This window comes from Monomorium pharaonis, chromosome 5, assembly GCF_013373865.1.
Source record: "Monomorium pharaonis isolate MP-MQ-018 chromosome 5, ASM1337386v2, whole genome shotgun sequence".
In the NCBI taxonomy this organism is placed as follows: Eukaryota; Metazoa; Arthropoda; class Insecta; order Hymenoptera; family Formicidae; genus Monomorium; species Monomorium pharaonis.
In genome coordinates, this window is record NC_050471.1 from 27,010,251 (window position 1) to 27,034,487 (window position 24,237).

The 24,237-nt window shown below is 38.8% G+C and overlaps 1 protein-coding gene across 1 annotated transcript in view; it reads right to left on the reverse strand.

Annotated features, from left to right (window-relative positions):
- Positions 1-255: 255 nt before the first annotated feature.
- LOC105835843 (dynein heavy chain 7, axonemal) overlaps positions 256-24,237 on the reverse strand; it is a 32,368-nt gene continuing 8,386 nt past the window's right edge. Inside the window, exons 11-39 of the mRNA XM_028191599.2 lie at positions 23,827-24,181; positions 22,913-23,386; positions 22,215-22,595; positions 21,531-21,967; positions 21,318-21,433; positions 20,278-21,100; positions 19,549-20,111; positions 18,662-18,859; positions 18,152-18,283; positions 17,120-17,663; positions 15,671-16,182; positions 14,936-15,282; positions 13,779-14,165; positions 11,945-12,563; positions 11,206-11,394; positions 10,250-10,779; positions 9,450-9,998; positions 8,995-9,186; positions 7,822-8,048; positions 6,933-7,303; positions 6,503-6,683; positions 5,887-6,185; positions 5,045-5,209; positions 4,714-4,954; positions 3,727-4,019; positions 2,172-2,409; positions 1,919-2,070; positions 1,147-1,428; positions 256-884 (exon numbers count right to left, since the gene is read on the reverse strand). Coding sequence (XP_028047400.2) covers positions 678-884; positions 1,147-1,428; positions 1,919-2,070; positions 2,172-2,409; positions 3,727-4,019; positions 4,714-4,954; positions 5,045-5,209; positions 5,887-6,185; positions 6,503-6,683; positions 6,933-7,303; positions 7,822-8,048; positions 8,995-9,186; positions 9,450-9,998; positions 10,250-10,779; positions 11,206-11,394; positions 11,945-12,563; positions 13,779-14,165; positions 14,936-15,282; positions 15,671-16,182; positions 17,120-17,663; positions 18,152-18,283; positions 18,662-18,859; positions 19,549-20,111; positions 20,278-21,100; positions 21,318-21,433; positions 21,531-21,967; positions 22,215-22,595; positions 22,913-23,386; positions 23,827-24,181 — 10,004 coding nt within the window. The 3' untranslated portion in view covers positions 256-677. The remainder of the gene's footprint in view (positions 885-1,146; positions 1,429-1,918; positions 2,071-2,171; positions 2,410-3,726; positions 4,020-4,713; positions 4,955-5,044; positions 5,210-5,886; positions 6,186-6,502; positions 6,684-6,932; positions 7,304-7,821; positions 8,049-8,994; positions 9,187-9,449; positions 9,999-10,249; positions 10,780-11,205; positions 11,395-11,944; positions 12,564-13,778; positions 14,166-14,935; positions 15,283-15,670; positions 16,183-17,119; positions 17,664-18,151; positions 18,284-18,661; positions 18,860-19,548; positions 20,112-20,277; positions 21,101-21,317; positions 21,434-21,530; positions 21,968-22,214; positions 22,596-22,912; positions 23,387-23,826; positions 24,182-24,237) is intronic.

The window sequence follows — 24,237 nt, forward strand, 5'->3', positions numbered from 1 at the left end:
TGTGAATTAGATAGTTGATTTATCAAATATCTTTTAATTATATTTTTCTTAGTTTAAGAATTTTTTAGATCGTTAATTACAAATTTGATGTCAAACTAACAAATTCAAAAGAGATTCAATAGGACGGATGTAAAAATTAAAAAAAAATGGCCAAAGTTTTTCAAAGACTTATGTATATATGTCTTTTATGAATATGAATCTGATGCTAAAATTGACGGATTTAAAATGAAACGTAGGTTTAAATTTTAGCAAATATAATATATAAGTATTTTTATTTACTCCATATTTAACCATAAATATCTGATTAACTATAATTTATCATTTTAATTACAAATTAAAAATTGAGCGTGATAGAATTTGAAAATCAAATTTAGCATTCAAAAACTATAGGAAACATTTCATTTAAAAACTTTCAGAAAGTTTATACTTGTGCATTTTTTAATTGCACAAGTATAAAAATTTAATTAACAAGAAATTAATCATTACAACTCGGATTTTTGAGAAGTTTTTATTCGGATCTTTAAAGAGAGATAACTAAATATTCTCCGTTGAAAGTCAATTAGATTTAAATCGTCGAATAGAATCGACTACGACAACGCACATTTTCCAAAGCGAGCTCATTTTAAACGTTTCCTCTCGCAAGGATTTGCCATTGAGCGGGAAAGCTCAATCCCGCATTATTCCGACAGCTGGCACAGCATGGCGGTGCCACGCAGGATCCAGTGCTCCGGCGGATGCGAAGTCGGCAGCCAGATTGCGATGACGAAATTGGTCGAATGGCCGGTGGTCGACAGCACGCCCTTCCGCTCGCTGGTCTTGTACACCGGACACGTGTACGTGTCCTTGTCCTGCACCTGGTCCTTCGTCACCGGCATCAGCCAAATCTGCGAAAGCATAATCCGTCCGTAGGAATTTTCCCCGCGCCTTCGAGTGGCTGAACGTTTAAATCTCTCGATTAAAATTTCCGAGAAAAGCATGTGTTGCATTTTTGGAAAAGTTCCAGAACTCTACTCTCCCGCGTAGAGTTGCGCCCTCGACAAATTCCTCCTTTGCGGAGGAATTTATTGAGGAATTATTTGAGAGGGAGTCACTCGAGAGGTATCGAATGTAACCGAGGGAATCGAACTTCGCCTTGTGTTCGCTTACGTAAGGCACGGTATCGTAGAGGATCTTCGGGAAGGATTCGTCGAGCTTCATCCTGGCCATATTGAAGCGTGCTCCGTCGAGAAATAACCCGTAAACGTAAACCCCGTCGACCGGCGGACTTTCGAAGATGGTGTCCTTCATGGGGAAGAAATCGTAGACCAGGAGATCGATGGGAATGGAGTACTTCCTCGCGTAATTCTGACGGGCGCCGGTCAGGAAGGCCTGCGTAAAGTAGAAACCGGAAATCCAGAAGGACGTGGGTGGGCCTTCCGTGTACCAAGTCTGAAAAAAGAGCGATCGCCCACTTTGATAATTAAATAAGATAATTTTGAACGATTAAAGGTTCTTGTTGGATAAATGAATATAACAGATATCGGAAATCCAGAAAGACACAGGTAGATCTTGGTTCTATCAAGCCTAAAAACTTAATATTTATTAAAAATATGAATTTTTTTAAATGTGTTGAACTATATGTTTTACTAGATCTGAAAGAATTAATTGCTATGTAATTAAAATCATTTTAAGATCCTTATTATATAAATACAATATAACTTTATTGAATCAAAAAAAGTGAAATAATATTTTCTAATGATAAATAAATAAATGTACATTTTATATAAACAATTAATGCAACTTGTGATTCTAAAATAAAAAGACCACGGTTCGTTCAATTAAGAACACCGATGAGAAATAATTTAAAAGGATGTCCGAATTTTTTTTTTGACGATAGATGCAATAATTAGAAATACAATCCACTTTCTCCAAATGTCACCTGGAAGAAGCTCAGCCTCTTCAGAAAGTCGTGTACGTAGCTGCCGAGCGGCTTCAGCGAAGGATAAGAATTCCTCAGCCACATTTTGGGAATCCTGCCGATGATAATCGACGAGTAGACCTCTTCGAGATCGGGATCCATTATCACAAGTCCTGAATGAGTACAAGTAGAATTCAAAACGTATTAATGTAAGATACTCGCGACGCGTTAAGGAGCAAGGACATCAATTTCATTCTTGCATTGTTTTTTTTACCTTTGATTGCCTTCTGGGTATTCACGAGGCTATTCCGGATGGTCTGCAGGAGTCTGTTGAATCTGCCCATCTCCTGGACCAGCACGGTGTTCATACTTTGCTCGTACAGTGTGGGATATTTGTCCAGGGCGGCCGCAATATCGTAGTCCTGCGGCAACCTCGACAGGATGTCGGCCGCGACGCCGTAGACGGTTTCGTCCGGCGACTTTTCTGCATAAACCTCCGCCTGTCCGGTGTCCTGGAGAAAATCGAAAACATCTTACTGCTGCGAGAGCCCGCGAACGAAGTCGCCGCGCGTCGCGCGATTTTAATTCTGCTCAGGAAACTTGACAACTAAATAGGTTTTGTTTAACTTAGATTGAAGAACGAAGAGTCGACGCGCGAAGTTTAATGTTGTTTTGAGGCGTTGTTAATTTGAATAGATACTGCGACGTGTACTGGGGAGTTTCGATTTTATTTTTATACATTCGAATCTAATTATTCTTTTAGTACATTGCAAGTAACATGATCCTTTTGTAAAATGTAAAAATTATTCTTTTTAATAGTCAGATAATTTTCCTGCATTCTTCTCGATTCGATGTAAAAATCTCAACGATGCGTTTGAGAATTTTTGCATTGCAATGATAAGTAAAAATGTTATTATTTTCCCTTACTTTTGTCCTTACCGCTAATAGTGTGAAAATCATTTCAACTTCCGACAGTTTTGTTAAATAAATATTACTTACTTTGAACTCCTCAATCTATTCTGAGCAAAGATGAAAAGACAACAGGAATTCAACAGGAATATTAAATTAGAGGGATCGTATTGGGAAAAATTAAATAAAGATAAGAGAAAGAGAGAGATCAATAAGTTATATGAGAGCGGATAGCGTTTTTTTTTTTTCATATTATTTAAAACTTTAACTTTTAAGTAACAATAGTTACTAAAGGTTTATGAAAGTTTTATAAGTAGAAAAAAATATTTTAAAGCTAAAAATATAACCATATTAAGTTTTATATTAAACATATATATTAATTTGTATAGATCTCTTTTACATAAAATATTTAATATATGTATCGAATAGTTTGGGTTAAATTGATATTTAACATTTCTTAAAAATAACAAAAATTATTTAATTTTGAAACACAAGTTCTAAAATAAATAATTAAAATGTATGTGCCAACATAAAATTCTCTGTAGAAATATGGTTACGCAATTTTGTTTTTAAATTAATAATAATAATTACATTAAAATGATACGCTTTTCGTGTTAATTTTTTCCATAATATTTACATTTTATATATTTTATATAAATACATTTTTATCATATAAGTTAAATTAACACGAAAATTTAAGTGGACCGTTTGAAACATAATATATTCGAATTTAACAAAAAATAAATTTTCATAATTATATATTCTTAAAAGGATTCTTAATGCTCCCTGTGTCACACTTCACCGCCCCTGTATAATTTATCTCGAATCGACCGTAACACGTGTAGATGCGCGATAAATCCTCTTTCCTACCGCAAAACCGCAAAAGGGTAACAATCAATCTCGATGCTCGGCTTTAATACCTGAGTAGTCAGGATGGAGGACAACATTAAGTAGCTCTCCTGCTGATCCTTAATGATGTCAGCGTTCTCGTGCATGCCGAAGACACTGGGCGCGGTGGCCATCGGCAATTCTCTCACGTAGTTCAGGAATTGATCGTACTCGCTGACCGACGGTACGTAATAAAGACCGCTGGGATCGAACGGGTATTTCCGATCGGCCACGATCACGTCCTCGTGATAGAATCGCGCCAGGATTGTGTTCAGGGTCCGTCGGTCCCACTCGTCGGTCACGCGACCACCGTAATTGCATTCACCTTGAAGAAAGGAAAATCGGAGGATTAAAGAACACCCTAAAGATGAAAACTCGTTGCTTTTTGTGGCTTGTCAGTGAGTTTTGAATATTTATTTCCATAACATTCTCGCGGCCATTTCTCGTTTTTAGTGTCAATTAAAACTTTACAAGCTGCAGTAATGTGCAAAAAAAAGAAGATGATTTTCTTTTGACTTGTTTATAACTTGCCTGTAAAACTATCCATTAAATATTTATAAAAGTAAAAATATACAGTTTGCAGTTTGACTATAAAAAATGCTGTATAATCTACAATTTTAATAATAAAGTGAACCCTGTTGTTATAAAAAAATTATTTATTTATTGTTTGAATATGTACAAGAGATAAACGTTTTTTTCTTTAATTTTCTTAATATCATAAAATAAGATACATGTATATTGTATCTTATACTGGAATTGTCTACGTTGTTAAGTAATTATATAAAAAATCAGTAAATATTGTACTTTTACCTAATAATTAGAGATTAAAAAACAGATGTTTTAAAATTATTTTGCAATAAACAAATCGAGGTTTACTACAAAAAGAAATTTTGTATCAAAATTCTAAAAAAAATATAGAACTTATCTTTCTGTTTGAATTATTAATGTGAAAATTTTATTCGCGCGCGCGATTGTGAAAATTCATATACGATAGAAACAACAAAATTGAATTTACTTACCGGTCAGGTACTTCAATGCGGTGAACTGAACGTCGTCGTACTGGTCGAGCAAGAGCTTGAGCTGCAGCACGCTGATACGCAGATCCGTCTCGTTGAATTCGTACTGATTGTTCCAGCCGATCGGTCCAAACTTCCGTCGCTCCTGCACAATCCCGTGAAAGAAGCAAAGCGAGAAGAGCAGCCGTTTGAAGATCACCTGCTGCTTCGACGTGTCGAAGAAGTCGGGATCGCATATCGGGTCCTACCGCGACATTTAACCACATCTCATAGAGTCAGTCTCTCATCCCCTTCTCTGTTAGCGTGAGCGAAAACGGGAAATCGCGTGATCTACCTGGTGGAACGACCGCAGGATATTCGCGCGCAGTCCTTTGGGAGGCTCATTCGTCATCTTCACGCCGTTCTGTAGAACGCTGACCGGAAAATGCTCGACCGGATAACTTGTCAGCCACAGCCGGAAGTCGGGGTGCACCGTCTCCTTCGTGAAGCTCTCGCATATCTAAACGTGACGAAATAAAAGTAACAAGACGGCAAGCCGTAGAACAGACAGTCCATTAAAAAATTTAAAAATGCTCTGCGGCGAAAATATTTCCTTGAAATATTACTTAAAGATTTTTAAGTTAGAAAAAAATATCGACAGTTATCTTATTTAAATTTAAATACAATAGATCCTAATATAATCCAAAAATTAAAGATTTTATTCACGTTTATAAATTAACCTATAAAATTTTTAATAAATACTTTTTAAATAGAATATAAGTCTAAATATTGAGAGTCAATTTACATTTGAAAAATATAAGAATTTATATTAATTAAAAAATATTATTAATTACAAATTCTATAATTAAATTTATAAATGAGTACCAAATTTTTAAGTTTAGAATGATTGGTAAATTTAAGATCTATTACATTTAAATTGATAATTTAATTATTATACGTCTCTTCTTACTTTTAATTTTTTTAATTTCAAGAAATATTTTCGCACGTTTAAAGAAAAACTTAGAGAAGAAAGTTGATCAATTTCTTTAATCGACACACGTACCCAACAAAAAAATGTCATCATAAGTTTAATAAAAAAAATTACAGTCACTTCGATCGCTTTTGGTAGCTTCAGTGTTAATCTTTTTAATCGCTTAAAATATATTCGATTTATGTGATTCGAGTGCAAGAAGTTACTTTTTCCAGAGTGAGCATAAAGGTCTTGGCGACGTGACAATTTTGTAACACCACCCAGGTGCCGTTCTTCGCGCCCTCGTCGATGAGAGCCTCGGCGATTACCCCTTGACCCTGGCCCAGAGACAGGGAGAACAGCCTGCTGGCACCGAAGCCCTGGTCGTCGGCGAATTTCAACAGGATCGCCATCGGGTCCGCGCCCGGTGTCAGGACGAATATCAACGGGATGCAGGAGTGCGAGTCCGCGAAGGAGGCCGCCAGATCAAAGGGCGGTGGCACGATGTACTGGTGCCCCAGTTGCTCTGTCGGGTGATCGACGAAAAATTCAGAATAGAACAGGGAAAAACAACAGCGGACGGCTCCAACAATTTCAGCCGGGAATTTCCAGCTGCATATTTATAGAGTTGCTTTTGTATTTTACAACGGGAGGGAAATAAAGGATATAAAGGGATAACGTTATATTGGAGGGATATGTACTTCCCATTGTCGCAAAGAATTTAATTTCGCCGTTTTCCTCGGCGCAGCGTACGGCCTAGATTCCCCGCAACGTTCCCTTTATCTGGGTCGATCTATTCTTAGATTTTGGTGGTCTCGCCCTTCCCTTTTTGAACAACCTTACCTGCGACGAACAATTGCGCCGCCGGCACGATCTTGTCGGGACGTATGCAACGTAGCACCAGCATCTTCTCGAAGCTGCTCAGTTTGTTCCAGGGCGCTGGGAAGGACGTGGTGTGGGGCTCCCTGTGATCGAATATCTTCTTCCACTCATCGATACTTCTCGCGTAGGATTCTCTTATTCCCTGAATGAACGAAAAAAAGGATCTTTTCGCTACCAGGTAGACCTTCACGTTCCAATAAATATTCTCGCAATTAAATTCCTAATTAACCAATAGATTAAAGAGATTCCGTTGAATTTCATTGAGACATTCGATCGGATTCCTCGCGAAGAATTTTTATTAGCTCTTACAAAGAAATTTAATACGCTTTCCATACAAGATGTTTGCTTTAACGTTGGCGTGCTGGTCCGCGGGTTATTCGGGAAAGTTTACCGTGAATCCTGGCACGCTGTCCAATCGACAAAGCTCGTCCCAGCACCTCGTCGGCAGCCATTCGACGGGATTGGCGAAGGGATTTTCGAGGCCGACGCCGCCGGTCAGCAGGAACATCCACTGGGCCATCGAGAGCTGGCCCTGCTTGTTCAGCAAGTTCACGGACAGCAGAAGCGAGAAGAGCAGCTTGTCCTTCTCGAAGAGCGAGCGGCATATGTTGACGTAAAGGGAATAGGTGAAGCACCTGGTGAGGTCCTTCAGACGCTGCTTTACGTTATCCGCCGGCGGCGTGTTGTCAATCGTATTCTTAAAGAGATTGACGAACCAGGCGAGGGAGTACTGGTACATTGGATCGATATTCGCCAGCATGGCTGCGAAAGGGATCAACGGGCTTTAAATTATTAAAGCTTAGTATACGCGATTTTAAACAGACTTTGAAACAACTTCATATATGTACTTCATGCTTTTAAATATTTATTTTTAAATAGATATGGCTTTCATAGACTTTAAACAGATTTTAAATATATAAAGAAATTGTTTTTAATTTACAAGCTTTAAGATTTTATTTGTAATGGTACGATGATCCAGCTCATCAGCTATTTATTTATTATATCGATGTTTAAATACACATTAAAACATTTTAGTTAAAAATAGCTAATATTCTTCCGTAAATTAACGAAGATTATTGCTATTTTTATATTTTACGTTTAGAATAATTCTTATTTTGTTTTTAATCGCTAATAACAGATAAGGAACCAATGCTCATTAATGACTTTAAATAATAATAAATAATCTTTTGTGCTTTAACAGAATTTCAAACAACTGGTTTAAATTTAACAATTTTTCTACGTATTAGATAAACAGATTGTGTCTGGATATTTTTGCTCACCAATCGTAAAGAAGAGAACAGTACTGTAAACCGCAATTGGCGTGTACTGCAATCTCGCCGCGTCGATCGACTTCTCGGTAATTTCAGCAGCAGTCTGCTTAGTTTGAATCTCGTTTGCCAGATTTTTGGACGAACTCAACACAGCGATGGCGGTTTCATCTTCGAGGATGTTCTCCTTGGACGCGGACAACACCTCCAAGATCTTATTCTCTATCTCCTTTAACATCCTGCGAAAAAACGTTAACGAAATACCGTTTGTCGAACGATAATCCTGAATTATAAACTAATGAAGTTCTACAGAATTAATATTCATTTGGATACAAAATTTATTTTATTGATATAAATATGTTTATTATTCGAGAATTTGGTACGTAATTTTATCAATTAAAAATAAAATACTCATTGATAATTAGTAATAATAAATTTTATCTCTCACAAGGAAACCTCGCGAACTCAAAAATTCAGATTTTAATAAAACTTGGCATAAATGTAGAGGGGGTAAATACATGAATTTAGAAATTTTTAGTTGGTGTCCAAAAACGGTTCAAAGGGGTAAAACCACCCTTCAATATTGAGACATTTTTGCGGTTTTTCGATATATCTCGTAAACTAAACAAAATATTAAAAAATGTTTCATACAAAAGTTTTACAGCATAAATACCTCCATTTAACTACGTTACTCATTTTTCAAAAAAAAATAGAATAAAAAAATCTTTTTTTTTTAATACATAGCATAGTTAAATAAAGGTATTTATACTGTAAAACTTTCATAGGAAACATTTTTTTTTTATTTTGTTTAATTCACGACGTATACCGAAAAACCACAAAAATCATCTCAACTTTGAAGGGTGGTTTCATCCCTTCAAACCGTTTTTGGGCATCAACTAAAAATTTCTAAATTTATGTATTCACCCCCTCTACATTTATGCCAAGTCTCATTAAAATCTGAATTTTCGAGTTCGCAAGATTCCCTTGTCAGTGACCTAAATATATTTTTCAACATGTAAAATAATTTTATAGAGAGATATTTACTTATTTACAGAATATATTTACTTATTAATTATTCCATCTTAAGTGAGATAGTTTAATTACTATTAAACAATTTTAAGTAAAAGTATGAAAAGGTACAGAAATGTAGAAAGGTGGAATATAAAAAGAGGTCTTTTTTTATACTTTTTATTAGCCGCTCCTTGAACTATCAGCTGATTTTTCTCGGCCTCAAGCTCGGGCCTTTCTTTTGCGACAACTATTCCCAGAAGCTGATCGTCCAGACCGACCGGGGTGATCATGAAGTTCAAAAGAGTCACTTTTACCACTACTTCCGGCAAATAGTGTGGATTTCGCAATTTTGTAGTGATGTAAAATCTATGGAAATTAAATACAAAAATTTCTCCTATTAAAATGTATATACAAATAAATTTCTCATAATAAAATAAATATAAATTAATTAAATAATTAATTAATAAATTTAATATCAAATCTAATCTTGTTAGTAAAATTTCTCATAATTTTAAAACTACAATAAGAGAGATTTTTTTTATGTAAATAATGTAACTTATAATTACATTTATAACCAGCGTATCGAGAAGAAATAAAATAAAGAGCTCAAGAGAGTCGAACGGACTTACTGAAATTTATCGGAATACTCGATAATACTGTCGCCGATCCTGATGCACAACGCGCCGCCAGATCTGAAGGTCTGCTTCATCAGCAACGGTTCCAGGGCCGCGTCCAGCTCCTCGCCGATGTTCTCCAACAGCACCGGCTGTCCGAACTGTACGGCGTTCTCGAGGATCCTCATGTAATCCGGCTGCGTCAGTCTGATGACGTGCAGATTCGACGCCTTCTCCATATTCTTCACCCACTTGTTTGCCTGGCCCTGCGGATCGATCATGAGCGGCCAGCGACGCGAGTTCGTGATAATTATGCCGTTGTCGATGGAGAACAGGTCGCTCGGCAGGCCGGATATGTTCCAGGCGCGGATGAGCACCGGATCGCCCAGCACCTGGGTGAGCTGGAAGTCCTGGGTGCAGACGACTTTCAATCGGGTGCAAAACTCCACCCAGTTTTCAACCTGCCGCTGCCGGTACTGCATCGTGAAGACGCCGAGGTAGGCCACCACGCCGGAACCGATCAGGATGTCGCCCGTCAATCGGTGGTAGCTCTCCCCGAGCGATCTGGCCGAGAGATTGTATGTTGTGTTCACAAAAGTGAAAATTTTATAATTAAAATTAAAATTGGAAATAAAAAAAACAAAGATAATCCTTAAAGTAGGACGTCAATTACAGCTATTCAAAATTCAAGATTTTTAGGAGACAAATATTAGATTAAAAAATATTAATTTAACTACATTGATAATTTCCAATTTGATTCGGGAATAGAGGGAGAAGCTCTAATAACTCAAGAGGCTAACGAAAATATAACATACTTGGCGGTCTCGGACCATCTGGTGTATTCCCCACCGAGGCCCCCGATCAGTTCCTCGGCTCTCCTCAGCTTCTCCTCGCACTCCTTCACCTCGTCGGTCATCGCCTGGTATTCGGCCCTCCGTTGCGCCAACAGGGTCTCCAATCGGGCCAATCTTTCCCGCACCTCCTGCAGCTGGCTCCTCTTCAGCGTCAGCTGCTCCATCGCTGCTGAGTAGCCGGCCTCGGCCTTCGCCAGGGCCTGCCTCTTCGGCGCCACCACCTTAGCGACCTTGTCGTACTCCGACAGGGCGAACACCCAGCGGCACAGACCCTCGCAGGCGGTCGACACCTGCCTGATACGCTCCGGATCGAAATTCGGATTCGTCAGGATCGTCGTGCGGATCTTGGCCATGATGCGCTCGGGGATGTTGTCCTTGTCGTAGTTCAGCAGCGACTCCAGAAACCGTATGTCGCCGAGAATGCGAAGCGACGGCTTCCAGTAGTCGTCCATCGGACCCTCCGGGCCCTGCACCCGCTCTGGCTTGACGTCCTGCACCGATTTTCAGGGAGATTCTTAATGCAAAACCGGAAGCTTTGGAAACAAACTTTGACTAAATAATTTCACAGAAACTGTTCGGCAGTGGAGTTTTTAGATCGGGTAATGCGATTTCAGCAACCTTCCCCTATTACAATGGATGTATGATATTATTTGTTGTATTATAAATTTGCATGTCACAATATTTGCTCATTTGTGTTTTATATTATACATTAATGAATATTATACATTTAATTAGATGCCGCATAAACGTGTATCTCATGCATACATTAATATTCATGTGCCGTTACCCGCAACCTACCTAAATTCAAGGAAACCACCGAATATTATTTGGTGTCGATTAATTTGTTATTTCTATCAACAAGCGAGACGCAACATTGTTATTAACCGTGTCGTTTATTCGGTAATTATTCAACGTACCTTTAGTATGCAAATCGCTTCCATGACCAGTCGCACACCGGCTGGCGGGCGTTTCATGGATTTCACGATTTGGATGTCCTGCGGAGTCAGGGTGTTCAGGGCGGCGTTCGCCGCCTCCAGTATCGGCATCACTTCCTTGAGATCCGCGTCGCACTCAGCGCGGATCTCCTTGGCTTCCGCGGCGACGACCTGACAGATACGCAAATTACGATAGAACATTAAATTCTTCAAGTTTATTTGAAATAATTATTTTCATCAAGCAAACTAATTACGAAAATATTTTAATATGTTAGAAACATTTAAAATAATTCGAGCACGGATTGAAAAATTATTGCATGAAAACGTGAAAATTGATTAATCTCTGACAGACATCAAAAATTCTCTATCTTGCAAGTAATGTTAGAAATTGAATTATTTAAATAATAACTGATTCAAAAAATGACAAGACTGAAAAAGAGATAGAAACTAATTCGTCTTTTAATTATGAAAATCTCAATAAATAATAATAAATATTATAAAATGAATTAAAATACAAATAAAATAATTGTGCAAAGAAATTAAAGAATACACAGAGGGAGGGAGAGAACAAAGAGCTATAAGAGTCTGCACTTATTGTGTAGTTGTGTAATTTTTTATAACAATTAATACTTTATTAATAAAAAATAATTATGATATCGATAAAAGAAAATAAGATGTAAATATAAGATATATTGCAACATATTGTGAAATCTGTTCTCACCATAGCAGCTTCCTCGTCCTTCTTAACGACCTGCTCGATCTCGCTGGCTTCCTCGCTCTGCCGCTGCACGTCTAGGAACATGCCCTCCACGTCCTTCGCAGCCACCAGCAACTTCGGCTGAAGAGCCACCAAAACCTGCTGCATTCTGCTGACCTCTTTACGCGTGCTGTCCAGCCTGCCGAGGCCAGCCTCGTACCTCTTCTTGCCCTGCAACACCTCCTTCCGTTTCCGGTCCAGCAGATCCTTGAACGTGTTGATGAGCTCCAGGTAGGACGTCGGCGTGACGTAGTTGTGGCGATTCAACTGCCTCAGGAAGTCCCTCGTCAGCTCCTGCGTGGACGTGTGGAAGTACTGGCACATCGCGATGCAGGCGTGACGTTCGTCGCTCGGCATGTCGATCTCGCCGAGGAATTGCGTGGCGACTGCTAGCAGGGCGTCCTCCGGCCAGGGCTGCAGCCAGTCGATGGTGCAGCAGTTGACCAGCGCTGGGAACTTGCGGATCCGGGTGCGGAAGTTGTCGCCGATCGGCGACATCGTCACCACCACGTGCAAGTGCTCGCGTACCGTCTGCACGAAGAAGTTGAAGAGCGCCACCGGACTGCCGTCCGTCTGCACGGATCTAAACACGAGTTATAAACATTAATATTAACTATTTTGTTTTAATTATTAGTATGACTATTTAATCCTTTCAGATCTGATAAATATTGTCGAGCTATTTCCAAAAGTTTGGCGAATCATTAAATACAAAAATAAAGTCTGAACATAAGAAATTAGAATGGCGGAGCCAAGAGATAAAATTATTAAATGGCAATAAAATTATTCACTGGGCGCATCGTTCATTTGACGTAAATGTAAAGACTGTTTATTATAGGCGTTCTTCCTCGCATTTGAAAATATTGATCAATATCGGGTCTTGATTACAATAATTATCTTTTCCAATCCATTGAAACGAAGAGCTTGATAAATGGAATGTCGGTTTTAGCGCCCTTCCTCTACCAAAGATACGACCTTTTAAAGAACCTGATACATATATGTAGTACGCACCATTAGATCAGAAAGAGTTAATTAAAATTGAAAAATCACTTCGACCGTTCTGTCGCGTACAATTTTTTTTCACGTGGCTGACATACTCTTTTTACCTTTATGGTCCTTTGATGCCTTGATTTTTACTCTCATGCATATTTAAAACTCAATGTGTAAAATATTAATTTGTTTTAAGCTTTAATCTTGATCTTCCGAGTTTATTAATCAATTTTATCAATAGTTTTATCATGCTTAATTAACAAAATTTAAAAATACAAGAGAAATTCGTTTGGACGATGTGGACATTTCTCTCGATATAACTTTAACCTTTCAGTTAATGCATTTACCAATAAGCAAACAAAAGGATTTACCAATAAGTTCACATAAGTAAACAAATAGACTTGTCAATAAATTTACATAAGTAAACAGATTTAACTTATTGATAAATGTTTACGTAAGTGAGTCAATAAGCAAACATTTATCAACCAGCTAAATCCATTTAAAATATTTGAAAAATCATGTTACATGAAGGGCAAATAATCGAGAAATTGACAAGAAAAATAAATGCACAAGCTGGAGTTAAAAGACTATACGTTCCGTATGTTTTGTGCATATTATTCAAAAATATTTTCCACTTTATCATTTTATCAAGAGAACGGCAAGGTAATTATTTAAACGATTCTTATTATACAGCTCTAATAAATACGTGAATTGCTTCACGAAAGACTTATTGATATTATCGCTCTGATTAATCGAAAATTTAATTACCCAATTTCAATAAATTAATATTCTATTTTATGTGAGATAAAACCTGTCCCTCTGTCGATCGATGATCCGCATCTTTTCGCAAATCTCGGACTTCTCGTCCGCCGCGAAGAGATTGGGCACCTCGCCGGAGTTCAGGAGATTGCTGATGTCCTCCAGGAAGGCTTCCTCCTTGATCTGCGTGTCCATGAAGAGAAACACCGTGTGCAGGTCGGCCGCGGCGCTCTTCCGCAGAATGTTCTTCAGGTCCTCGTGCCACTCGTATATGCCGTACTGCTGGGATATCTGCACCTGGAAGAGCTCGTAGTCGGATATGTGAGCTGCCAACTTCGTCAGGGATTGCCGGCCTGAGCCGCCCATGCCGACCAGAAGAGCGTGGCTGCGCGGCTGCATCATCACCCGGCAGATCTTCGAGAGATGCTCTATCGCAAACCTGCGGGCCAGATTAATTCGTTGAATTTAAAATTAAATAATTTTTTTGAACTAAATTAAAATTAAAGTTTATACAAAAAATAACTCACAAAAGAACCTCGTAAACCCAAAAATTCGGATTTTAATGAAACTTGGCATAAATGTAGAAGAGGTAAATAAATAAATAAATGAATTTAGAAATTTTTCGTTTGCGTTTATAAACGGTTTAAAGGGTTGAAACCACTCTTTAAAAGTTGAGGGTTTTTGCCTTTTCTCGGTGTAGGTCATAAACTAAACAAAATATCAGAAAATGTTTTATACAAAAGTTTTACAGCATAAATACCTCTATTTAACTATGCTATTTATTTAAAAAAAAAATTGTTTTCAAAAAAAAATTTTTTTTCAAAAATAGATAGCATAGTTAAATAAAAATATTTATACTGTAAAATATTTGTATAAAATATTTTTTTATTTTAATATCTCGTTCAATTTACGAAATATATCGAGAAAAAGCAAAAATGTTTTTACCTTTAAATGTTTTTACATTTGATTAAAATCAGAATTTTCGAGTTCACGAGATTCCCTTGTTAAAAGTTGCATTAAAATTAAATTAACTTAAATTAGAAGTTAATTTTAAAAAACATTATTTGATATTAACTTAAAATCTTCAAGTACATTAATAATTTTCTTTTAATTAAAAGAATTTATTTTTCTTTGTTTTATATACTTTTAAAAAATGCTAATTCAGCGCAATTAAAGCGCGACTTTTTTTGACGTTGATTGAAAACATACCTGAAGAGTACCAGGTCCATGGGCGTCTTCGAGATATCGTTGTACTCTACGAGATACTCCTCCACCGCTTTGGCGAGCGAGTCCCAATCTTGAACCTCCGTGTACAATTTCTGTTCGGCGATCGGATCATGAAAGTTACAGTAGATGAGATTTCGGAGATTCACCTCCGTTAATTCTGCGTCAGGTTCATCTTTCAGATCTTGAAAAATGTAGTCCATGTCGTCCTCCATGTGCTCCTTTATGGTCTTTCGGATCTGTTCCACGAGCCACCTGCTGTCGGCTTCGTCGACCAATCGGTCCCCGTAGACTCGGAGCACCTCGTGGACCCACAAACGCTTCATGCTTATCTTAAAAAATGTATTAAATGCAAATTATTTAATTCCTTGACAAATAAAAGTAGTGCAATAAAAAAATTAATTAAGAAATTAACTTCACTTTGCATTTTCAATTTCCATTTTCTTACATTTATAATTTTGAAAAAAATAAATAAGTTGAAGTTTTATGGGTTTCAGAACTTTATTCATCAGCAGTCTAGGTTCTTTTTTTGTTCGGTACAAATTTTTTTAACTGTTCTAAGAATTCAGGACTACTTTTCAACATCTTTACACAAGCAAATAGTTTTTCAACTCAAATGTTAAATCGAAACCGGATTCCGTTTACCTTTTATTTCGAAAAAAAAAGACCAAGTTGGTAGACAAAAAGTTAATTAATAATTTAATCGATACCGCTCCGTACCAGATCACCGATAGCCTCGGGAGTGGAGAGCAGCACGCCCTGAATAACCCGGGAGAAGTCACGCAGATTGAACAGATAATGCGACTTCGCGGGGGTCGGCAGCAGGTTCTGCCTGGTCTCTTTGTACACGTCCAGAGTGGCGTGGACCACCTGATCGATGCATGGCTCGAAGTAGTCCGGGAAGCCGCGGGTAGCGAAGTGCCAGGCGGTGATCCTGCCGAATATAGTGACCAGGACGTCGTCGTCGAACTCGGAGATCGCCAGGGTGACGAAGTGCCGCTTGAACCTCGGCGTGACGTCACGCCCGCCCGCGGGCGGACTCATCGCGCACATCAACTGAACGTCTATGAGCTTGAACGGCATCATCTCCTTCCGGTCGTACCAGGTCCAGTGGTCGAGCCATTGGCGCAGAAGCTCGATGGGGGGCTGCGCGCCGTATTCCTCTTTCTGCGGCATCGACACGTCGTCCACGAAGATCACCCAGTGCTGACCGGGCGGCGCACCATACAGACCTTTGTATCAAAAGTAATTATTATTTATTTTAGTAAAGGAAAAAGTCTTCAATACCAGCGCACAAATTATTTAAAGCGACACTTGTTATTTCTCGAAAACTATGTGTTATATTTTGTTAATACTAATAAAAACATGGTTTGTTATTCTTTTTAGAAAAGAATAAAAAGTTTATTATTCATACAGTTATAGGTTTTTTACATAAAATCATTAAAAACAAATTTTTTTAAAGCAAAAAGAAACAAAACTGAAAATATTTCGAATCGATGGAAAAGTGACAAAATTGAAATTGTAACTTAATAACAATAATTATAAAGCCATTTTCAAAACGGTATTTTGCCTAAAGCCTTATCCCGAAATTCATCATGTTTTTTAGCGATGCTTCAAGCGACCGGATTTCTAAGTCGATCGTGTAAACTCGACGAAGAAACTTCAACTTCAAGATCGTACAGAGAAAAGTAAAAAAAAAATTCAACTTCGCTCGAGAGCTTCTGAAAGCTTAAGTCTCTTCTTTAAGATACCCTTGAGCAAAGTTGAAAACAACTTTCTTTTTTCTTTGCTAAAAGAAAACTTAACGAGATTTTAATCTGATGCTATAAAATGCTTTTTAGAAAATGACTATCTCTGACTATGAAAATGAACAATCTATGACCATCTTCCGCAATGTTATAAAAATTTTTAAAAGAAATTAGATCTTTTAATTTTGTTAGAGCATGTAACGTAAGTTAAACTTTTGCACGGTAATTTTTATCTTACATGTAATCAAATGAAATTTTGTTGCATGTCTTTTAATAATTTTTTTCTTCTAATAATAATAAAAATATTAAGACCAATAAAATTTTAATTAATAACTTCTAATTACAATTTTCCCTTTGCTTTTACATAATTTCAATAGCAATGCAATCTAACTGATAACTCCAAATTAATAAATCAACGGACCTTTCCTTCTTCGGTCCAGCTTGCTCATAATGATATCCTGCGTCTGATTGGCAGTGGTCTGTGCCGAAAATATCACAAAAAGCGGTTTAAAGATCTCAGGATTATTCTTCTTTAGCAAGAACTCCATGATGTAAACGGACTTCCCGGTGCCCGTCGGTCCGACCAGAAGGACCGGCTTGTGATGGCGGACGAGATACCAGAAGAGATGGAAGTATCGAACGGTCTCTACCGTGGAGACGATGATCTGGTTTACCGGCATGTCCCTGGGGATCGGTGGAACGTCTTTCAGATCCTCCAGCCAGGGTTTCCATCTGCCTTTGCCCTCCTTGATGTATTTGTAGTCAAAGACCGAACCGGTAGTTGGTAAAGGGACTATGTACGGCTTTTTTGGATCGCCGATTTCCGGCGATATGCCGAAGCGTCGACGCACTTCCTGCGGAAATTCGCGTTCCGCCAACGCCCTGAAGAGTACGTTGAACCACTCGCGGTAGTTGACCATCAGCGTGACGCCCATTGCCCAGATGCACGAGAAAAAGAAGCAGCCCTATGCATTAAAAAATGTCTCTCTCCAAATGTTTCTTTATTGAAATGGCTATGTGGTTTAATGAAAATGATTGAAGTATTGATGGACACAATTTAGACTTAACAAACATAAAATCAGTGAATCAGCCAATTATTCGTTTAACAAAACTAATTACAATTTAATTAATTCTATAATTCATTTTCTAACAAAAGGGGTTTATAATTGGAATTGAATTAGGATTAATAATCTGTTATTCTTTTTGTGTTTAAATTATTAACACTGGATCAAATAAATAAATAAGTAGCATTTTTCCGAAAAATGCATTTTTAATGGAAATTTATTCTGTCAGTTCTTAATTTTTTTTAAATAAAAATAACAAACATTTATTTCTATTATAAGAAATGCGTTTTAAATCAGAAAATTTCTTTTGTTAATTGAAAATTAAATAGAATTATAGTCGAAAGAGTACCTAATGGTTTCACAACTTATGTAACATAATTCAGACTTACTTCCACTTGAGCTATCATGTCTAAGTCGGAGAGTGCACTCACGTACTTAACGTCACGAAAATCGTCCAGGAAGCAGTCGTACAGGTACATAACCGAGCGCGTTAGATTGGCATCCGGCATCGTTATCATTTCCTGCGGGACGGAGAGAGAGAGAGACCGTGAGAACTCGGTAATTTCCGACGGAAACGAGAAAAGTTTCCCCGAGATGTGCAATACGAAATTTATTTCTTTATTCTTTCCCCAACAATAGATATTGTCCAGCGTAAATTCAGAAAACGAGAATCGCGTAATGAGGAGAAGATTCTGAGGGTCGGTTGTTCCAACTTCTTGGTAAACTTACCTATCAGGTAAATATATGTTTGTCTTTATTTATTTAAGAAAAGAAATGAAGATAGACACATGCTTACCTGGTAGGCCAGTTTATCAAGAAGTTGGAACACCGACCCTGAATGTTTTGAATTTCGCGGAGGAAGAGGAGGAAAAGGAGGACGAGAGAGCAGTTTTAATGACCTTTACGCCGCAACGGCGAATCAGATGCAGCAGAGGCGGACAAAAGCGCAGGTACATGTCCTTCAAATGGACCTTAATATCCTCTGTGAAACTGGGCGGTAATGTATTCAGCCACGAGATCAAAAGTGGCGTCCAGCCCAGACTCACCGGCTCCATGTAGATCATACCGCATCGCGACACCGTGGCGGGCGACGCAACCTGATAAGAAGGGTATTCTAATTAAAGCCTTCGGCACACGACATGATTTTTAACGCTGGATCTTAGTGTTTGAAAGGCTTAAGTGTTTGATCACGCGTTTATTTCCCGATTGTCACTGACAGGTGTCACAGTCTCCGCACAATTAGAAAAATTCGATGTAAAATACAGTGCAAAAATTTCAGAAATATTAATTGACAGTAAATAACGTTTCAAGTTTATATTATATTCCAGTTTTTTTATTTTTTAAATGTAATTTATTATGCAGATGTATGATATTGAAAAATATTCTGTTTTTCAATTCGCTAAGATCCTGTAACTTGTTAAGTCTATCGTAAATTTCAAATCCTTATATTTTTTAATTTGCGATTTGTAGATTCTACTTCCTAAGTTCTAGCTAAGTTTTAAAGCTTAATTATAAATTCATTAGATCTTGAATATCTTTTAAATAAAATTCTAAATATCTATTTTTTTCATTTAAGCTTTAAGTTTTAAAGTAAAATTTTAAAAATGTCTACTTCTTTCCCAGATATAAATATTCTACACTTATGTAAATTCAGGATATCAATGCGGAAAGTACTTTCCCGTTGTTGCAAAAATTTCAATCAACAAAATTCGGCTTTATGATTTTTGAAGCACTTTTTTCATACATTAATAAAAAAATTAATTGTATAAAGTATTAAACAAATCACCTCCAAATCCATGGGCTCAAAGATCAAATTCGTCGTAGGCGCGAGCTGAATGATTTCCCCGGAAGTGAGGCAGAGCTTCTTGTTGTCGTCCAGCACCGTGTTCATGTTCTCGATCCAGAGCGCATCCACCGGGCCGTCGAAGACCAACCACTTCCTGTTCAGATTGACGGAAGTGGCGAAGGCACGGTAGGCCACCGCCAGGACCCCGTCGCTCCACTCGTGCGACGCCGGATCAAACTGGCCGTACAATTGGCCCATTGTGATGGCCTTGGGATTGATGACGGTGATCTCCACGCGATGCTCGTCCATCAAGCCCCGGTCCTCCAGGCGACCCAGACAGTCCGCCAGCATTCTGTAGGCCGAGGTCTTACCGCCGAACGGCAGTCCGACGATCATAAAGCCGTGGCGTACGATCATCATCTCGTAGATTTGATGGATCTTCTCCAGGAAGTGGTCCGTGCACTGCAGGTTTGCCGCGGCGCACGCGTCCCGCGTGCACTCGTTGATGTGCGTGTAATCCGGCGTCGGCAGCACGACGCCGGGGAATAGATCCGAAGCTATACCTATTTTTTTAAAAATCCACTGGGTATCAACATCAGCATCAAAGCATTCCAAATAACTGCAATTTCTACCAAATTTGTGACGGTTTTTATTTATAACAATGCAATTGATCAAGTTATTTTTCCACTGTCGTCTCCAAATGAAGGAAAGAAAAAAAAAGAAGCCTACCTTCGAAGAGCGGTAAGTCGTGGACCAGGAACTTCGGCAGATTAACGTCCAGAATGCTCCTCAGCATCAAGATGTCCTCGGACTCGCTGGGGTAGCGAAGCTTCAGGTTACCGGCGGCGATCAGCACGGACTTAACGGCTCTCATGCCGTAATCATAATGATGCTGACTGCTGAGCTGCTCCGAACAGAGTTTGTAAGCGGTGACAATCTTCACGGCCAACGGTCTGCCGTTGTAGAAGCCGTATGAGTACAGGGTGTTCTCCGCGATTAGAGCGTAATCGGGTACCATCATCGCCACCGGGCGGAAGAGGGCCTTGAGGTTGTCCGGCAGCTCGGTTCTGCCGGCATAGCCCGGATTCATAGTGATGAATATGGCGCAGGTGGGGTCGAGGTAGATCTCCGTGCCCTCGAAGATCATTTTCTCGGTGCCGGCGTTGATCGCGCACTGGATCGTCAAGATCTGCTGCGCCACGACCGACAGTACCTCCAGGTCGATCCGGTTGAACTCGTCGAAGCAGGACCAGGCACCGCACGAGGCGAGCCCCTTGAAGAACTTGCCCAGCGCGATATAATCGAGGCCCTCGGAGCAGTTGAAGACAACGCACTGTTTGGCGACCGCCTTTGCCAGGTCCTTCGTGGTTTCCGTTTTGCCAGTGCCGGCCGGACCCTCGGGTGCCCCGCCCAGGTGAAGGCTCAGGGCGCCGAAGAGGGTACGGTAGCATCGATCCGTTAAGGGAGTTATTACTAGACGTGACGTGTTGCCGAGGTACTCGCAACCATAACGTATGTACGAGTTGATCATATATGCCCACATATTGTCCTCCTGCTCAAACGAAACAAAGTGACAATGCAAAATGCCGAATCGGAAATGAAACGTAAAGTTGAAGGTACAATAAATACAACACATTAACATGTGCCAAATTACAGATACGTATAAATATAATTGTTTCTGCATTATCAAAAATAGTTGAAGATATATTAGAGTTGAGATTTTGCGACGCAGTCTAAATAAATTTTAGGTATTAATTAAACAGCCGTACCATCCAATAGTATCTAAGCTGGCAGAGCCACCTAAAGTCAGTATTTTTTACAACTTGATCTCTACATAGCTCTGCGAGGACGTCTTTGCTGTGAACGTTTATTGTGACTAGCGCCTCTGAAAAAGATAAACGTCAAAGGATTTTCAATTTAAAAATAAAAAATTAAAGCACTCTCAGAGAACTTTAAAGTGCCGCCGTTGTTTAATTACGTACCCAAGGTGATACGATTTTGCTTCGAAAGGGTCCCTCTAATCAGCAGAATGATGTTGTTCAGCTCCTCCTGGCATTGGGCCAAGTACCTCTTCAGACCGGCCACTCCCTTCAGCATGGCCTCCTCGACTTGTTGCGTCCAGTATGTCTGATCAACGCAGAGAACGGTCTGACCGGGCCATTCAAGGACCCAGACCGTCCTCGCCTTGGTGTAATACGCCAGGATCGCCTGGTGCACCATGTGGCGCACGCTCTTTCGCATCTCCGCCTCGAGCTCGATCAGCCACTTCTCGACTTGTCCTCGAGCGATGGAAGTAGATATGATCTCCAGAATGGCAACCTCTTCGCCCTCCGTTGACCGCATCGCCAGCACCTCGAGGTCCTCGTTGAACTTCAGCCGAGCTATTCCCTCGAAGCATTTCTTCAGATGTGGTTGCACACTGAGGAAACGATTTCAGTCATTAAAAGACAGTCTTATTTTTTAATTTAAATATTACAAATACATTATGCCACTATATTGTATTCTTTTTCGGAAAAATATAAACAAATAAAGAGGTAGTCTGCTTTATTCCTCCCAGCAAAATTAAAATCAATACATACAAAGATACTAAAATTACTTGTTGATTCTTTTTAGCACTAGACATTTTCTTAACTTAACTAATGAATATAATTTTATAAATGGCCTACCGTGTGGAATCTTTCGTCTCGGAGAGGATCTCCAGCAGCTCGTCATTGGACAGGAAGAAAAATCTAGGGAAGAAGAGTCTCTTCTTCTCCAGGTATTCATTCAAACCTCTCTGAATTAGTTCCAACAGACCAAAGCCCTTCTTCAGCCGTTCCAGCATTTTCTCGATCTCTACGATGGCGAGTACGTGCGGCTCGGCTTGGACGTTCTTCATGATGTCCCGCCAAATCTTGTCGACCTGCGCGAACTTCCTTCCTTCCTCCGGCATTTGTTGTTGAATGTCCGGCGAGGTGAAGATTGGTTCCAGGTACATCCACGTGCCCTGCACCTTCAGCCACTGATCCAGAATGTTCTCCAGCAGATGCAACGTTTTTTCCCACTTGCTGCAATTGAAAAGTATTACATAACAATGTCAAATAATTTTCATTATACAAATTAAACATTTTAATAAACACAACGATAAAATGTTAATTTCTAATAATAAGTAAAACAAAAATAACATAAAAATTACGTAAATAAAATTAGAAGTAAATTATAATAATAATAATATAGAATTACAATATGTTCTTTTAATGTGAAACAGATTATGGATGTATATAATATAAAAGAAAACTTAAAAAAAAAAATAAAGATTTAAAACTTTTAGAAACTTTAATTTATTACTTTCAGCGCCAGAATCTTTTCTCGCGACTAAACTTACATTATTCTAGCCTCGAAAGGCTTGATGTACGGTGAATTCTTAATGGTCACCGCCTTTGTAATGTGATCATCCAGCAGAAGCTGTATCTCGTCGACACCGGCGATGACGTAGGTGCCTGTGTCCTTGTAGGAATTCACCGTGAACGTCATATCCGTCCAGTCCCGTTGCATCTTGTCCATGCCCTTTTCGAGAGTGTCCTCCTTGGTGGCGGCCTCGGAGACGCCCTCGAACTGCGAGATGTAAGCGTCCAGACCCATAGCTAGGACTTTGCCTAGCGTCAGATCGGCGTCGAACTGGATAGGAACGCCCGCGATCGCAGAAATCTGTTCCCAGTGCCTCGCTTTCATCCCGGGATTGCCAAGGGTCATTACTACTGGCATGCGGCCCTTAAACTCCTCGATTCTCTCGCGAATTGTGGCCGCTAATTCGCGCACGTCTGGCTCCTGAAACGCTTTCTCCAGCTTGTAGATTGTCCTAAATTCGATTTTATCATCAGAAAAATCATAGCGATACGTAATAGTAATTTAAATTATATTATTAGTGAATATGTAAAAATGTTATACGCTGTATAATTAACAGTAATAATCAAATAATTGTAGATGACAGATATTATTACAGTATAGTTTTTTCGTGATTATTTTTATTCCTATTTTATCTTATTACATTTTTTGTTAGAGTTTATAAAAATTTTTATAATTTTTTAAAATTTTATTTACTTATTCTTTAATTAAATATTTTGTTATAAATTTATTGCAGCATATAATCTTTAAATTATGTAAAATTATAATATCTAATATTATTAACCATTGTGTGCACATAAGAATTATTATTATCGTTATTGTATCGGTAGTAATAGTTATTGTTGTTCTATAATTATCATTATATTATAACAACTTTTTAAAATGGATATCGACCTGTAATATGTCGCTACGTCGTTATCGATGTCTTCGGGATTGTAAGTGCCGACTGTGCTGTTTATCCATTGGTCGTATTTGGTCAAATACTCGCAGATACTATCGAAGAGCTTCTTGAAGGGTTGCAAACGATCGGCAATCTTTTTTCGCAGAGGATACTGCGTGATCTCCCAGCTGAAGGCGATTTCTTCCTCATTAAATTTGTCTATCTTGTCCATCGCCGTGATCAGTCGGTTCTCCAGGGTTTGCGCCTTGCGCTGGTACCGTTGCACATCCTCGATGTCGCCCCAATATTGCATCTCCTCCACTTGTCTCACGTATGATTCCAGTTCCTCCTTGAACTTTTGATATCTGACTGTAAAAGAAAAGTAAATTTTGCCTTTAGAAATTACACACTTGTCAGTGTTAACG